Here is an 18,595-nt window from a genome sequence, read left to right on the forward strand (position 1 = left end):
TCACAAAGCAAAGTCATTGTTAGCATTACCCTGGGGTGGGGGGAGGGACAGGTAAAGCAGGATATCATTTAGGCAAAATACATGTTTGGCTTCATTTTACTAAAATTTTTACAGCATTGGCAGTTTTGCAATCCATGCGCTAAATCAGAATGATCTGACTCTAAAATAGAACAATGATTCCTAACTCAGTTACTTAATATTGGGCATCCAAAATGGGACACTTTAGGGGTTCATTAAAACAGCATGTGTTCAATGTTTGAACAATTGAGGAATACACGCTGAAGCAAAAACGCAAATGCTCAGCCTTCACAGCAAAGAAAATGTTTCATGCATGAATTTAACTTACAAAACGCACACATAATTAAGACTGCTGATTTTTATTTTTAAAATAAGTAGTTGTACATTTGGAAGAACAATGACCAACATGGACCATACTAAATATAAAGTCCCTTGAAGACATAGTTCTTCAAGTAAAAACACTTAAAATGTGAAAAATAATTGTGGCTATTGGGTTTTAATTTTATTTTAGCAATAACTTTAGTTTCAACTAGATGAAATGATAGAGGTTAAGAATGCAATTAGTACATTTGTATACATTTTCCTATATTTTTAGAAAGCACAGGACATTCATTCTTTAAGGAGTTTGGTTGTTTTCCCTGCATGCTTATGACTCACATCTGTTTCCGGCCTGCTGTGTGCTGACTAAGACTGACCTGCAGGTGACCCTGGTGACCTCAAATCTTGCCTTTCTGTCATCATCCTATTGGGTGAAAAGTAGGAGGGAAATGAGATCTGACTACCGGTACTAATACCCTGTAATTAGTCTCCGTTATTTATCTTGGGTCTTCTCTGCAGCTAAGAGGCCGGGCAAACCCTACTGCCAAGCAAGAATTGACTCCAAATAAAGGTAACTAACCATCTGCCCAGGGCAGTGATGATGTAGAGTAGCTACTTCGGAAACCATCAAGGTTATTTTGGAATCACATTTCCTTTAACTATGCTTTGTCTTAAAGTCTAGGTTTGATACTGTCAAATTATATGAGACATTGTTAACTATAATATTTATAGTAAGCCTACTACTGCTATAAAAAGAGAGGGTTAATTTTTCAGAAAGATAGAACTATAATACTCAAAATAGTCCAATAATTATCTTCAAATCTTATCTCTACCTAAAACTCATAATTCCTTTTATTATAGTGTAATTACATATCATATCATATCTTATTATATTATATTATAACATGCCTTTCAAAGCTAATTTAATTCATATTTTCAAAAATCATGTCTCCTTAGAAAGTGACAGCAACAAACACAAGCATATACCACTATGTATCTGCTATAAAGTAAAATCTTAGCTTTCTACTGAAAAGGAGTTCTTATCATTTAATGTTAATATATATAATGTTACATATGTTTATATGTGTTATATATTATGCAATGTGATATCTATAATGAAGTGTTAATGTAAAAATAAAATAAATATTAAAATATATTCTTTAATTATTGAAGAGGAGTCTGTGATTAAAACAAAGAAATATTATTTTTCAGGTAATGATTTGAAAAGGTAATTAGAAAATAATGGATTTAACAAGGAATTCTATCCTCTCAAGAAAATATTTTGCATAGGTTTTACAAACTTGATTACACATGAGGTATTAGAAATTCAGTGATTTTTTTTTAAGAGGTGGTTCTGGAGTCAGTTTAGCAAACAGCCTTTCTCATCATCAGAGACTCACATCAGGAAAGATAAATGGGCTTGATATTCTTTCCTTTTTCCTCCTGCAGGGTAGGGTCATATAGGTGTTGATTCTGTGATACTTATAAAGCTTATTTTTCCATAGCTCATGTTTACACAAGTGTATCAGAAACAATAGCTTCAGTAAAATACAGTATTCTCACCACAAATACAATATATGCTAACATATTAGAAGTTTTAAGTGTTGTGTTATTACCTAAGAACTATTAAAATTAAATGAGGAGAGGACTTTGTTAGGAAAAGACTAGCTGGTGTGTTTAACTTGCTCAAATATGTTTAAATTGCCATGTCTATACTGCATTAAAGCAGCGAAATCAGTCATATCATGTATATTACTGGAAAAGTAAACTTACATTGTGACAAACATTGCCTCCAATGAGTTCCTGTGATATATTGATTAAGGGCCACAGACATGACCCAGTTTGAGGTCCTGTAACAAATGTAAAGCCTAGAAGGAGGAAATTATTTCCCAATTGTTACACTGTCACAGGAGATTCCGGGTTCAAACCCTTGTCTTCTCACACTGCGTGATTTTCAGTTCATGGAGCCACGCCTTGGTCTGTAGCACAGAACACCAAAATCTTTACATTTTGGGTTCTAAACTTGCTAATTTTCTCTCCCTCAGACAGCACATCAGTTAGAACATCTATGATGTTCTCTAGCTTGGTGCAGATTACAAATCCCTTATCCAGAAGCCCCTGCAGTTTGCTGCCAAGCCCTGGCTGCACCCCCATATTCTCAGCATTTGGCAAAGCTCTTAATCCCAGTAGATTGGATCAAATGAATAGATGATTATGTCTTAGTGATACTTTCATAGTCAAAAATTAACTTTAAACTAATTTTTACTTCAAGTTCAGTGTTTCTTTTATTTTGAGAAAAGAGATTTACTGCACTGGCTAAATCTGCAGATAAATTCAGTTTCCCCCACCTCTCCCAAGGAAAACATTATATGCAATCACTTCTAACTTGTTAACCAAAGAATCTTAATTTAATTTTTTAATTTATTTTAGGTGTTCTTCATATAATTTTAAATTTTATTTTTAGGTGCAATGATGAGGAATTTTATCGTAGTTGTGAATATTCTGGCATTAACTCTGCCCTTTTTGGTGAGTCAATTTCATTTAAATTGTATTGGTAAGATGTTAAATACATTTTATTTAAGAATTCTAGTTATATGTATATCAAAATACAGGTTGTTCAAGGAGCACCACAGCTGGTTACTAGTTTGACTACTTATAAGAATAAATAATCTTTTTTAGATATTCATTTAGTTAGCATAATACATACTTTATCACACAGAGAAAGCCTTTCAAATTCCTATACTCTAGGAATTTATTTTTAAGTTACAAAATTCAGCCTGATCTGGCATCAGTGAGAGAAGATGCACCGAACCCTGGAGATACTTAAGGCCCCAGGGAATTAGGAGACCTGGCAGGGGTGGGGCCTTCCTCTTGGAGACAGTGGGGAGGAGGAATGGGATGAGGAACTATGGGAGGGTAGACCAGGAGGCGGGCAACAACTAGACTGTAAAAAAACATAAAAGTAATAATAAAAGAAGAAAGAAAATACTGTAAATACAATTCATAAACATTAAGTATAGGAATCCTAGTCTAAGATCAGAAATCCTTCTGATGAAATTTCTATTACGCCTGTGCTCCTGTTTCCTTAAGGAATTAAATATTTAAAGACTTTAAATAATTATTTAAATGTTTCTCATGATTTCTTTTTCCATAACTCCTTAGGCTGCAGAGATACAAAACCCAGATTCAAACGTAAGTTGATATTGTCTCTGTTAGAGACATGAACTCCAACCACAATATTCGGAAAAACTCAATTATATCAAAAGGCCTCTTGTCTTAAAGCTAAATAAATATTTAAACATTTCAACAAGTTTAAGAGACCTGTTGGCTTTTTTAGTATTCAAATCCCTATCTTTTGTGACACTTTTCATCCTGTGTGGGCTAGCCAACTCCTTACCAGGTTCCCAGGTATTCATGTCCATAGATAGTCCTATGTCCATAATTAGTTCCAGAATTATATTTTATGTTTAAAAGTTAAACATGTGAAAGACTCTGCCTCTTTTAAGCTAGTATTCATTGTCCTTCAGGCTTTTTGTATGCTTTGTTTTCATGCTCATTCTGAAATTCCAGGAACTTCCTCTCTCAGCAGCAAAATAAAACATAAATTTAAAAAAGGAGTCAATCTAGAGAGTAGTGTGTTCTCTCTTGCCATTGAAATTATAAAATTTTGGAGTGCTGAGCACTTGTTTAATTTTTAAACGTAAACAGGTGTCTATGAGACAATCCTTTAGAGTAAATTCTTAGGGTCAAAATTACCTTTAAAAATTACAATGATTTTTATATCTAGTTACTTACATTTACTTCCTGACATTATACTTTATTGTAGTCAGCTGCATGTTAAGAACTTGGGTTTTCTCTTTGAGTAATAGGAAGAAATTTTAAGTCATAAAATGAATCCCTCCCTGCTCTATGAGCCTACTTTATAACAAACTTTCCTTGTTATTTTATTAAGAATTTTAATTAGCCTAGAGTGGTGGCACACACCTTTAATTCCAGCACTTGGGAGGCGGAGGCAGGTGAATTTCTGAGTTCGAGGCCAGCCTGGTCTACAGAGTGAGTTCCAGGACAGCCAGGGTTACACAGAGAAACCCTGTCTCAAAAAATAAAAACAAACAAACAAAAAAACACAACAACAACAAAAAAAAAACAAAAAAAGAATTTTAATTAGTAAGTATCAATTATACATAATAATGTAGATCATGATGGCCTTGGTATATCCAAATGAGTTTATGCACATCATGTGTGTTTGTGTATAACAGGGTAAAGTTCTCTATTGGACTTTTCTAGGTGCTGTAATTAAATATGTAATGTCAGGTAATTACTTTTCATATATGCCACATTTCCATATGAGGAAGCACATTTTACATTATTAATGACCTAATTTCTTCAAAACAAACAAATATTAGTTCTATGTTGCTACAAGTAATGTTACACAAGATGAAAATCATAAATGAAATGTGTATATCCAAATCTGATTAAATAATGATGCAGGATTCCATACTTTCAATACTTCATTTGCTCAACACAATACACTGCATTATTTCAAAAGCTGCTGAAGTTGTTTTGTATCTTGACCAACAATCAGAACCTTTCTGTGTAACCTTCTCTTTCTGCAGTGCCGTGGTGAGAAGAATGACATAGTGTACGATGAGCAAAGAGTCCTGTACACACCAGTCCGCTCCGTCCTGAACTTCAATCAATATGAACCTAATTACTACCACTACAGGCCATCTTTGCCTGCTACTGCTAGCCCATACATGTACTACCCACTTGTTGTTAGACTACTTCTGCTTAGGTCTCCAGCCCCAATCTCCAAATGGCAATCAATGCCAAATTTCCCCCAGTCTGCTGGAGTACCTTATGCCATTCCAAACCCATCCTTTCTTGCCATGCCTACAAATGAAAATCAGGATAACACCGCCATTCCAACCATCGACCCCATTACTCCCATTGTGTCCACACCAGTTCCTACCATGGAGTCAATAGTAAATACTGTGGCCAATCCTGAAGCTTCCACAGTGTCTATCAATACCCCTGAGACTACTACAGTCCCAGTGTCCTCAACTGCAGCATAAAACACTAAGGAAACATTGAAAAAGACAATAAAGGTAAGTAGCAAAAGTAAAATGAACAATCTGGGTAAAAAGCATGGACAAATTCACACAATCACAAGTTCTAAACTAGTAAAAGTGATAGATAAATCATGTTAAGGAAACAGGAAAAAACAGTTACGTAGAATTGTAACTAGGGATAAATATAGTATTAGCAAATAAGTTTTTGTTTCAATAAGAAATGAAAATAATCTGTTTTTACAAAATGAAGAAAATTTGAGCTTTTATCAAACATTTTCCTAAAGATTAAAATTCTTCTTTAATCTATTAGTTTTATTTCATCTGTGCTTATACAAGCAGTTAAGTAAAATACTTTGTATATTCTCTTGTTTTGGGTCTAAAATTACCAAAATAACATTTCTTCAATCAGGTTGTATACTGGAGTCACATGTAGTAGTGGACCTATAATCCTAGATGCTAGAGGATTGAGGCAGGAAGATCTTAAGTTCAAGGCCAGCCAAATCTACATGGAGACTAGGACAACCTCAGAAACTTAGAGAGACTTTGTTTCAAAATTAAAAATTGAAAAGAGGGGGAGGGTTGAGAATATAATTAAGTATAAAGTTGTTGCCTAACATGCATGAGGCCCTAGTTATAATAGAAAGAAAGAAAGAAAGAAAGAAAGAAAGAAAGAAAGAAAGAAAGAAAGAAAGAAAGAAAGGAAGGAAGGAAGGAAGGAAGGAAGGAAGGAAGGAAGGAAGGAAGGAAGAAAGGAAGAAAGAAAAAGAAAGAGGGCTGGAGAGATGGATCAGCAGTTAAGAGCACTGATTGCTCTTCCAAAGGTCCTGAGTTCAATTCCCAGCAACCACATGGTGGCTCACAACCATCTGTAATGGAATCTGATGCCCTCTTCTGGTGTGTCTGAAGAGAGCAATGGTGTACTCATATACATAAGATTAATAAATAAGTCTTTAAATAAAAAGGAAGGAAGGAAGGAAGGAGAGAGAGAGAGAGAGAGAGAGAGAGAGAGAGAGAGAGAGAAAGGGAGAGAGAGGGAAGGGGATTAAATCAGCCTTGTTCACATTCTAACTTTAATATTTATAGCATAAAAGGATAATTCCTTTATTTTTTTCATGCAGTTCTTTACTTCAGATACCATTCCTGGAAAGATCCATGAAGTTGAACCTTATAAATACCTTTTTGTTAAATCATGAGAGAAGTGAAATGCTTAACTTTAAAAGCTAATTAAGATTAAGTGAATGCTTTCAGAATATTGATCACAAAACAAACTACTATTGATTATTTGAATAAGTTACTAAAGCTTAAAATAACTTCTAAGGAGTTAAATAATGAGAAATATTAATAACCTTTTAAAATCTCACAAAGGGTAAAACAATTGAGGTACAAAAGTATGACTGCTGAGTTCCGTTATAACAAATGATTTTTATCTGTCAAACTGACTGCTTGTTCTGTGGTCTAAGATGCCACAGGAAGGCCTGTGATCTGAGAGACTGCGACAGGCAAGGAAGAGGAATCTTCTACCTTCTCAGCAGTAACCTGAGACTGGTTAACATTCTCTCTGGATTGTCATTCTGATGTAACTTTGAGCTCACACTCAAGTACAAATGTGGGTAGAATGTACAAAGTCAGAACTTGTTCAAATTCAAATGTGGGCTTAAGACTACACCATGTTCCCACTGGCACTAATTAAGAGAACAGAAACCACCTGTGGCTTCATTAGAAGGCCATCTGCACATATCTTGAAATTGAGTTGTTATTTAGTAACTTGTGTTAAGAAAGAGATGATTCTCAAAGATAGTTTGAAGATTATAAAATAGGAAAAAGGATGAAAACGAGTATTTAATATGGAATTATATATTTTATTGATCCAAAGTATTGTATGACCATGCTTTTAATGAAGCAATCAGTGTTCAATCGTATGTTTGCTCATATCTCATGAATCTAGAGTCCTGAATTAAAACCATTATGTACCATTTATAATGAAACTCAGTGAAGGATAATGTTTTTGTATAAAACTTATCTCCATTGTGTTGTACGCTATAGGTCAATTTTATGTGTTTGAATTGAAACATTAAATTTATGGGCATAAAAGCACTCCTGAAAATTAAAGTAAATCTTAAACGTTAAAACTATTAGCATGCTATTCACGGAACTCCCAAATTATCTTTACTTTTTACAGGTCTGGAACCAAATTTCAACTTGAAACTCCTTCAGGGGAAACTCTGCCATCATTCAAGAGAAAATGCAATTTTCACAGATTCAGATCTTTCTCGTCTTCCCTTACCTTTTACATTAACATCACAGTTAATTTTGTGTTTTGATTCTTAAAGAATAAAGTTAATGAAATGCAATTAATACATCTTAAACCTTAGATAGTGTGTGTGTGTGTGTGTGTGTGTGTGTGTGTGTGTTGTACATGCATGCCATGGGATGGTTGTGGAGGTCAGAGGATAACTTGCAGGCATCCATCCTCTTCTGCCACATCAAAGTCAGAGGTCAGGTTAGGTAGAATGTGCTGTTTTTCACTGAGCCTTAAGTGGAGTATATGGACATCCCAAGGAAGCTCTGTAGACTTGATGTCCTGAGGCAAATTTAGTGTAACTTTGGGTATACAATTCACTTGTGGGCAACAGTTCACAGAAGTCTGTGATCTGACACTAGGATGACACTGAAACATTTAAACTATGACAGTGGAACCAGAGAATAGCTAAGTCATGGTGCTACAACACAGGGGACAACTAAGTGACTCTTCTGGCCATCAAATGAATGTGCTTGAATAAAACTCTAGAGCATACCCCAGAGCACAAGTGTGCTGTAGGCAATCACAACTATAAACACAGTTATATCACAAAATTCCAGAACTTGATAGACACTCTAGATAAGCAAGATTAGTCTCACACATGGTTCATTCAAAAAGTTCATGGCCACACACACATACACACACACTAAAATAGGATGCTTTAGGATTTCACTTTTTTTTTTTCACCCTTCACAATAGTCACAAATAATATAAAATATTTTGGGGTAACTCTAACCAAAAATGTGAAATATCTATATGACCAGGACTTCAAGTTTCTCAAGAAAGAAATCAAAGACCTCAGAAAATGGAGAGATCTCTCATGCTCATGAATTGGTAGAATTAACATAGCAAAAATGGCCATCAAATCAAAAGCAATCTATAGATTCAGGCAATCACCATCAAAATTCCAACACAAATCTTCAAAGACAAAGGAAGAACAATTCTCATTTTTATATGGAAAAAGAAAAAAGCCAGGATAGCAAAAACAATTTTTATTGGCTATTGTATTTATTTACATTTCAAATGTTATCCCCATTCCCAGTTTCCCCTCCACAAGGCCTCTATATCCTTCTCCTTCCCACTGCCTCAATGAGGGTGCTCTCCCAACCCCCACCCACTTCTGCCTCAGCACCCTAGCGTTCCCCTATCCTGGGTTATGAAACCTCCAAAGGACCAAGGGGCTCCCCTCCCAGTGATGCTAGATAAGGCAATCCTCTACTACATATCCAGTTGTATTTGTGGGTACCTCTGTGTGTTTTTTTGATTGCTGGTTTAGTCCCTGGGATCTTTGGGGGTTCTGGTTGTTTGATTTTATAGTTCTTCCTATGGGGTTGGAAACCCTTTCAGCTCCTTCTGTCCTTACCCTAAACTTCCCCACTGGGGTCCCTGAGCTCAGTCCAATGTTTGGTTGTGGCATCTGTATTGGTTCAGCTCTGACAGAACCTCTCAGGGGAAAACTATACTGGGCTCCTGTCAGTAAGCACTTTTTGGCATCAGCAATAGTGTCTGGGTTTTGTGTCAGCAGATGAAATGGATCCCTTGGTGGGACAGTCTCTGGATGGCCTTTCCTTCAGTTTCTGTTCCACTCTTTGTCCCTGCATTTCCTTTTTACAGGAGGAATTATGGATTAATACTTTTGAGGTGAGTGGGTGGTCCCATCCCTCAACTGGGGGGGGGGGCTGTACCTATCCACTGGATATGGTCTCTACAAGTTCTATCTTCTCTCTGTTGGATTTTTTTCAGCTAAAGTCATCCCTGCTGGGTCTTGGGAACCTCTTGAGTCCCAGGCATTTGAGACTTTCTAGTGGCTAGCCCACCACCACCTGCCCTACTGCTCTCTACACCTACTTTCAAATTCTTGACCCTCTGTACTTCTCTCTCATCTCCTCCCATATCTGAACTGTATTGCTCTGCCTTTTCCCTCTCCTTCCTCTCTCACTCCCAGATCCTTCTCTACCTCTACTTCCCAGAGATTATTCTTTTCCTCCTTCTGAGTAGTACTGTAGCATCCACACTTTGGTATGATCTTCTTTCTTCTTGGGTTTCATATGGTCTGAGTTGTATTATGGGTATTCCAAGCTTCTTTTGGGCTAATATCCACATATCAGTTAGTTCATTTCATGTGTGTTCTTTTGTGACATGGTTACCTCACTCAGGATGATATTTTCAAGTTCCATCTATTTGCCTATGAATTTTATAACATTGTTTTTAATAGTGGAGTAGTACTCCATTGTGTAAATGAACCACATTTTCTGTATCCATTCCTCTGTTGAGGGACGTCTGGGTTCTTTCCAGCTTCTGGCTATTATAAATAAGGCTGCTATGAACATGGTAGAGCATGTGCCCTTATTACAAGTTGGAACAACTTCTGGGTATATCTCCAGGAGAGGTATTGCTGGATCTTCTGGTAGCACTATTTCCAATTTTCTGAGGAGCCACCAGACTGACTTCCAGAGTGGTTGTACCAGCTTGCAATCCTACCAGCAATGGAGGAGTGTTCCTCTTTTCCACATCCTCACCAGCATCTGCTGTCACCTGAGTTTTTGATCTTAGTCATTCTGACTAGTGTGAGGTGAAATCTCAGGGTTGTTTTTGATTTCCATTTCTCTGATATCTAAGAATTTTGAACATGTCTTTAAGTGTTTCTCAGCCATTTAAGATTCCTCAGTTAAGAATTCTCGCTTTAGCTCTGTACCCCATTTTAATAGGGTTATTTGGTTCTCTGGAGTCTATCTTTTTAAGTTCTTCATATATGTTGGATATTAGACTTCTTATCTCCTTGGACAAAGCTCAAGTCCAAGTGGATCAAGGACATCCACATAAAACCAGATACGACGAATCTAATAGAAAAGAAAGTGGGAAAGAACCTTGATCACATTGGCACAGGGGGAAATTTCCTGAACAGAACCCCAATGGCTTATAATCTAAGATCAAGAATTGACAAATGGGACCTTATAAAGTTAAAAAGCTTCTGTAAGGCGAAGGACACTGTTAATAGGACAAAACAGCAATCCACAGATTGGGAAAAGATCTTTACCAACCCTACATGTGATAGAGGGCTAATATCTAAAATATGCAAAAACAATGTTCAACAATAAAAGAAGTTCTGGGGGAAATCACCTTCCCTGACCTCAAACTGTATGTACTATTGAGCAATAGTGATAACAAAACAAAACAAAACAAACAAACAAACAAACAAAAAAAACCCTGCATGGTATTGGTATAGAGACAGACAGGTTGATCAATGGAATAGAACTGAAGACCCAGAAATAAATCCACACACTTGCAGACACTTGATGTTTGACAAAGAAGCCAAAAGTATACAATGGAAAACAGAATGAAAAACAGAATGACAGCATCTTCAATAAATGTTGCTGGTCTAACTTGGCAGTCAGTATGTAGACAAATGAAAATAGATTCATATTTGTCACCTTGCACAAAGATCAAGTCCAAGTGGACCAAGGACCTCAACATAAAACCAGATGCACTGAATTTAATAAAGGAGAAAGTGGGCAAGTGTCTTGAATTCATTGGCATGGTGCTTGGATTTCCTAAACAGAACCCCAATGGCTCAGGCTCTAAGATCAAGAATTGATAAATGGGACCTCAGAAACTGAAAAGCTTCTGTAAATCAAAGGGCATAGACAATAGGACAAATCAACAACCTACAGATTGGGGAAAAAAATCTTTTCTAAGCCCACATCCAATAGAGGGCTAATAACCAAACTATATAAAGAACTCAAGAAGCTAGCCTCCAGGATTTCACATTCTGTCTAAAAATATTTGATGAATAATCAGTGTTTAAAAATATAACATAGATTTTCCCTTAAACAAATAGTACTGAGCCTATATCTAGTCAGCAGAGTGCTTGTTGTATAAGCATGTGGACCTGGGTTCAAGCCTGTACAGGTTGTAAATCCTGATCACAGCCATCCTCTCTCCTCTCCTCCCAGTCCCATTCTCCCACTGCCTTCTCCTGTTATCCCTTCCCTTACCCTTAGAGAAGGAGAGCACTCCTGCTCTGGATACCAACTCACCCTGGCATATCAAGTTACACTGGAACTATGTGCATTCTTGCCCACTGAGATAAGACAGCCCAGCTTGGGTAAAGGGATCCAGAGCCAGGCAATGGAGTCCAAGACAGAGATGGCTTCTGCTCCAATTCTTAGGGGACCCACATAAAGACCAAGCTGTACATATGTGTAGGGGACCTAGACAATGCATACTCTTTGGCCTTGGTTCAGTCTCAGCCCTCATAAGCCCAGGTTAGTTGGCACTGTAGGTCTCCTTGATCTCTTTGCCTAATGTTTGGTTCTCTGCATCTGTTTCCACCAGCTGCTGGATGAAGCTTCTTAGATGACAGTTATCCCAGGATACTGCATGCAAGCATAGCAGAGTATCATTAATAGTGTCAGGGGTTGGTTCTCTCACATGGGGTGGATCTCAAGTTGGGCCAATCATTGCTTGTCTATTCCCTCAATCTCTGCTCCACTTTTATTCCTGCATATATTGTAGGCAGGCCAAATATAGGATCAAAGATTTTCTGGGTGGGTTGGTGTCTCCCTCCCTCCACTGGAATGATTATAGGATGTGGCCACTTTAGGCTTTACATCCCCTGCTGCTAGCAATCTCAGCTAGAGTCACCCCATATCCTCCTAGGAGTTTTTCCTATCCCAAGTTTCTGGCTTATCCCGGAAACGCCTCCCCCATCCCTTTACCCTTCTCCTTCCCAGCCCTCTCATTCCCCACTCCCACTCTCCCCATACCTGATCCCACTTTTCTTTCCCTCTCCCATCCACTTCCTTCTCTCCATCCACGTCAGATGTCTATTTTACTTCCCCTTCCAGTGAGACTCCCAATCATCCTCCCTTGGGCCCTTCTTGTTACTTAGTTTCTTTGGATCTCTGGAATGTAGCATTATTATCCTGTATTTTATGGCTAATATCCACTTATCAGTGAGTACATACCATGCATGTCTTTTGGGTCTGGGTTACCTCACTTAGGATGATATTTTCTAGTTCTATCCACTTACTGAGAAATTTCATGATGTCCTGTTTTTTAGTACTTGAATAGTATTCCTTTGTGTAAATGTAATACATTTTCTTTATCCATTCTTCAGTTGAAGGACACATGGGTTGTTTCCAGTTTCAGGCTATTATGAATAAGGCTGCTATGAACATAGTTGAGCAAATCGTCTTGCAGTATGCCACTTAAAGAAATGTTCAACTTCCTTAGTCATTAGAGAAATGCAAGTCAAAATGACTTTGAGGTTCCATCTAATACAAGTCTAGATAGCTAAGATCAAAAGCTCAAGTGACAGCTCATGCTAGTGTGGATACAGAGCAAGGGGACTACTCCTCCATTGTTAGGAATATAAACGTGTACAATCACCTTGGAAATCAATCTGGCAGTTTCTCAGAAAATTGGGAATAGTTCTACCTCATACCTTGCAATGCCATTCCTGGACATATACCCAAAAGATACTCCACCATACCACAGAGACATTATGTTCATAACAGATTTATTCATAAAGATGGTCTGCACTTTTAATCCAAGCAGCGGGGAAACAGAAACAGGAAGATCCCTGATGCTCACCAGCCTGACTACCTAGCCTAATTGGTGATGTTCAGACCAAGAGAACTCTGTCTCAAATGAGGTGGATATCCTAAGGATATGTGAGATTATCTTCAGGCTTCTACACATACGTTTTCATAACACATTTTAATTGCAAAGAATATAAGCAGATGACTTACATGATTGGTTCATACTTATTTTTTAATATATTTTTATTAGATAATTTCTTCATTTATATTTCAAGTGCTATCCCCTTTCCTAGTTTCTTCTTGGAAAATCCTCTATCCCCTGCCCCTCCCCCTGCTCCCCAACCCACCCACTCCCACTTCCTGGCCCTGGCATTCCCCTATACTTGGGCATAGAATTCTCACAACATCAAGGGCCTCTCCTCCCATTGATGGCCAACTAGGCCATTCTCTGTTACATATGCACCTAGAGACATGAGTCCCACCATGTGTTTTCTTTTATCAGACCAGGAAACCATGAATTGTCTAGCAAAGTACTTACTGGTTACCAACATCGTCCATTTCTCTAACATTTTCACATATGTTCTCTGATCAACTGTAACTTGCTCTTCCATATAATTTTATTTAATTCTGTATCATTCAAACAGATGATTTTTATTTTTATAAATTATATTGTTAATTTCTTTTTAAGAAATAACAATCAACAGTATAATTTTACTTCACTGATTAAAAAAACCACCATATATATGTGTGTATATATATATATATACATATATATATATATATATATATATATATGTATATTCATAAGAGCAGAAATGTCTCAAAGAAAGCTGCATCATCAAACTCCACCCCAGCATGGGTGGCAACTCACAAAAGCTGGAATCCTGTAGCACACTGCACAGGCTGCAGGCAGCTCAACATGTTGGGGTAATTGGGGAGAGTGAAACTGGTCAGTTTCTGGGACTTCCTGAAAATGTTTTAAATTGTTTGCTTTCTATCTTATGGAGAAACCCTGCCAGATTGCATATTTCAATTTCAGACAAAAGATACACAACACCCTATGACCCTATGAAGATTTCTCTTCTTTCTTCTTTTTTCTTTCTTTCTTTCTTTCTTTCTTTCTTTCTTTCTTTCTTTCTTTCTTTCTTTCTTTCTTTCTTTCTTTCTTTCTTTCTTCTTTTCTCTCTCTTTCTTCTTCCTTCCTTTCTTCCTTCCTTTCTTTTTTTCTTCCTTTCTTTTTTCGTTTTTTCTGAGAAGTGTTTTCTCTGTGGAGCCCTGGCTGTCCTGGAACTCACTCTGTAGACCAGGCTGGCCACGAACTCAGAAATCTGCCTCCCTCTGCCTCCCAAGTGCTGGGATTAAAGGCATGTGCCATGTCTGCCTGGCTAATTATGAAGATTTCTTTGGCACATGGCATGTGTGTATGTGTGTGAGTGTGCATACATGCATGCATGCATTCATGTGTACGCATACGTGAGAATACACAAACATATTTAAATGTGTGTGCATTAGCGGAGGTCAGATTTTGATGTTGTGTATCTCCTTTAATTTCTATCCATTTTCTATATGGAAGTAAGCTTCCAATCCAGCTAGTCTAGGTACCAAGCTCATTTCAGAAACCCCTTATCCCTAACCCTGAACACAGGGAGTACAGATGGACCACCACACTCATTCAGCTTTGGTGCCTTTCCTGAATCTCAAGCCATCACCCCACATTCTGATCCTATTCTTATCACCAATCATTGACCCTTGAAGCTTGGACAACAGCTAATAATTGATTCACCTGCTGTCCAGTAGTTGAAACCTCTTCTAGATAGTTTTAAAGCCATGACATGCAATCTTTGAAGAGAACACACTGTAGCTGCTTTCTCAGCCAGTCCCACAGCCACAATAATGTCAGAGAAACAGCTGAATTTACTCCCATGTAGAAGCTCTCAAAACTATGAGAACTGTTCACAGAGGAGCCATTTCTATACTTAATGCTGGGACAAATAACATCTGCGATAATGTCACCACTGCCACCTACACCTCTGTTCATTTTGAGCCTGAAAATCATATTACTGATGTCAAAAAGTATATCCTGAGGATGATGTGTCAGCCTCTGAATATGATTATGATGCAAAACTTGTGGAAAAATTCACCACATGTCTGGAATCATAGGCACTGTTATTTGGTTTTCTCAAGGGCAATTACTCCTAAGCAAAATTTTTCAGAACAGGCTATTGATAACAGAACACAGAAATTACACAGGGTACTGACTGATGCACCTAATCTGGATTCATGTTTAAAACTTAATCCTCACTAGCAGACAAGGTTCCTCTACTCTCAGAGACTAAGAACATACAGTAATATAGGAGCAAAGATTATATATATAGTCTGCTAAGTACAGCCATGGATTTCAGCCTGCAACATATTGTCGTGTATATTTCACAGATCTCTTACAGCTGTTTGGCTCATTCTTATATATTTTTGAGATTTTATAAACTAAAAATTTGGTCAAGTGTACTTACAGTATTTTCTTTAACTTCAGGATGGTAGAATATACTGTTAATATGTTCACTTCAACATATATTGTAAGCACACGATTCCTGTGCTAATTCCATATTGTTTATGAGACAACAGAAAGAGAACAGATAATTGTTATGGCCTAATAATTCACCAAAAAAGGAGAGGAACATGATGTATTATTCTCCATGGAACTGGCAAACCAATCCCCAAATAGAAAAGACAGTATTTATAGCCTGAGGAATCCAAGGCAATATTTAGCAGGGAAGATGTGAAAAGGGTAATGTTTGAAGTATAAATGGAATTTTCACTTTCTGGTGTGAGCCGTGTAACTAGTCACCAATTTGCATACCGTTTTAATATCTGAATTATATTTTGTTTCCTTTGATCAGTTCCAGTCTGGAGAAAGTCCTAAGTCCAAGAGCTCCCTCTTTAGGTAATTTTGAGCATAAAGATGTCTGGAGCTCTGATTGCTTGAATTGAAGGTACCAAACTGTCATGTTACTTTAACATAGATTACAGAGACATGAAAGTATAAAAATCACAGTGACATCGTAAATAATACATGATAATCATGAATAAGAAGACAAGGAAGAAAACTAAACATACATGGAATATTGCTTTAACACGATTAATGAGAAATTAGAAACAATCTGTTAACTAGAAATTTGTCATTTAAAATATTTTATAATGTGTAACATAATTGAATGCTTATATAAAAATTTAAGTGTGAAAACATTCATTATCATAATTAAAGTGAATGTAATTAACAAACCTATTCCACTTTAAGGAAACAGAAAGTTTATATACAAATTTTTACATATTTTAATAGCTTCTTTTTCTAATTTTCTATCATAAGCATGAAGTTCTATGCAAAACAGATAAGCCAACATGTAAAACATGTGTTATATAATAAAACCTGCTAGTTAAGAATAGCTCAAAAGGAACCTCAAGTGAGTTTTTAAAAAAAGTCAATGCATTTTTAATAATGTTCTATCTATTACAACAATAATCATGCTCACTAACAGTGCTCACTAACAGTGGATTGAGAAAACATTGTTATTACTGCAATAAAGCATTGGAGCCATGTTGAGCCCAGTTTATTTATATCTATAAGCCTCAGGATATCTTGAAAACATGTTATGACTCTTTTTCTGGTCTCTGCTCTATCAAGCCTCAAGCCAAGGATATGATGGTTTTAGTTCCAACTACTTCATGACATATATGTGTGTGTGTGTGTGTGTATGTGTGTATGTATATAGGTATGTATATATGACTATATATAATAAAAGATATATTTCAGCATGAGTCATATTTCTCAAAGAAATAATGCTATTCTTCACATTTTTAATACAGAAGTCAGCACCAAGGAACCAAAAGCTAAAGCCAGTATAAAGAGACAAGTTCAATGGCTATGAGCACTGGCTGTTCTACCAAAGGCCCAAGTTCAGTTTACTGCACTTGCAGTAGGTGGCTCACAGCTGCCAGTAACCCCAGCTCCTGGGGACCCAAAACCCTACTCTATTCTCTGCAGGCACTCACATGCACATGCTCAAAACCCTACTCAGACACATGCAAATACATGAAATTAAATGAAAACAAAACTAAATCTACTTTTAAGTATTAAATGGGGATCACAGAATGGCTTTGAGAATATAAGTTAACTGGATAAAAGTAAAAGATAATATTGCCAATGAATAAAGGGAAAAATCAGATTTGTGATTAGATAGGACTGAACGTTCATAGAGAGCCAAGAAACAGCAAGCCATTTACTTCTTTAATTTTGAGCATAAATTATTAACTAGCAAAGGATTCAGTCTATAAGCTTGGAGATACTGACAACAGTCATTGAAACAAATGTTATTTTTTTAATATAACTTATACAACTAACTATTAATTGGTGGGATATGCTTTTTCTTTGTTTCCTCTTTTCTAAAAAAGGTCTTATATACGTTGCCCAGAGATCCAAATCTTTTCACAGGACAAAGCCCTAGGTGTGCAAGGAATGAAAGGAAAGCATCATTAAACACTCAGCTGTCTGACTGCAGCAATTTCAAAGAATACTTTGTATCCCAGCTCATACTCTGGAAAAATCAGAAAGATTTTTCTTTCTGCACTTGCAGTAGGTGTGAGCCACCTACTGCAAGTGCAGAAAGAATCAGTTGCAGGCCTGAATTAGAGGGCACCCTTGCTTTGAGGCTTGATACAGCAGAGACCAGCATAGCTCATTAAAGTAGTCCACATGAGACATGACAGTTTGGAGGAGGAAGGCAAAAAAGATAGAATCCTGAATGCTTTAAAAAAGACTCCTTTGCCAACCAAGCATAGAGGGTGAAAAGAGGAAGAGATAGTAGGTCACAACAATTAAAGATTTTAAACAAAAGCTAAACAAAAACCCAACAACAGTCCTACTGAAGATGGCAAAAACTGTGGTGAGTGATTTTAGGGAAACAAAAGATTTAGAGTCCCATTTAAGAATATTACATTTGGCATGCCTATTCAGTAATGTAGCATAAAGATCAAGAAAATGGTGGGATATATCAGCCTCAAGGGTAAAGAATATATCAAGGCCAGCAAGATTGTGTATTGAAGACATGGTAAGATGACATTTCACCCATATGAAATATGTAACCAGTAATAACTCACAGTAATAACTGGTAGAGAATAGGGTCAAGCATCAAGGCCTGGACACCCTACTTTTTAGAACCACACTTCTAAATAAAACCTTATTTGTCATTTTTAATAATTTTAACCAAATTAAATATATTTATTCTCTTTGGCTAAAAGAGAAATGTCTTGTGTTCACATTAGGGAAGAAATAAATGGTCTAGGCAAGCATA

General features: G+C 36.8%; 1 protein-coding gene and 1 long non-coding RNA gene across 4 annotated transcripts in view; one reads left to right on the forward strand and one right to left on the reverse strand.

Annotated features, from left to right (window-relative positions):
• The window catches only part of 1700066N21Rik (RIKEN cDNA 1700066N21 gene), a 70,764-nt gene that overhangs the window by 16,184 nt on the left and 35,985 nt on the right, over window positions 1–18,595 (reverse strand). The window lies entirely within an intron of this gene.
• On the forward strand, window positions 808–7,779 carry Csn3 (casein kappa). Of its 3 annotated transcripts, none has more exons than NM_001356570.1 (5): window positions 808–907; window positions 2,801–2,862; window positions 3,499–3,528; window positions 4,953–5,444; window positions 7,588–7,779. In NM_001356570.1, exons 2-4 carry the CDS (start codon window positions 2,806–2,808, stop codon window positions 5,409–5,411), a joined length of 546 nt encoding a protein of 181 aa, NP_001343499.1. In that variant the 5' UTR covers window positions 808–907; window positions 2,801–2,805; the 3' UTR covers window positions 5,412–5,444; window positions 7,588–7,779. The 3 variants fall into 3 exon arrangements, with proteins under 3 accessions (NP_001343499.1, NP_031812.2, NP_001343500.1); NM_007786.5 differs by lacking the exon at window positions 7,588–7,779 and adding an exon at window positions 6,527–7,493; NM_001356571.1 differs by lacking the exon at window positions 3,499–3,528.

The sequence above is a fragment of the Mus musculus genome, chromosome 5 (genome assembly GCF_000001635.26).
Source record: "Mus musculus strain C57BL/6J chromosome 5, GRCm38.p6 C57BL/6J".
NCBI classification, from domain to species: Eukaryota; Metazoa; Chordata; class Mammalia; order Rodentia; family Muridae; genus Mus; species Mus musculus.

Bases quoted from the DNA above. Each gene is read 5' to 3' on its own strand.
- Csn3 (NM_001356570.1), top strand. From the start codon at position 2,806: ATGATGAGGAATTTTATCGTAGTTGTGAATATTCTGGCATTAACTCTG. The intron at 2,863-3,498 runs GTGAGTCAATTT...ATAACTCCTTAG, and splicing joins CATTAACTCTGCCCTTTTTG to GCTGCAGAGATACAAAACCC. The intron at 3,529-4,952 runs GTAAGTTGATAT...CTCTTTCTGCAG, and splicing joins TACAAAACCCAGATTCAAAC to TGCCGTGGTGAGAAGAATGA.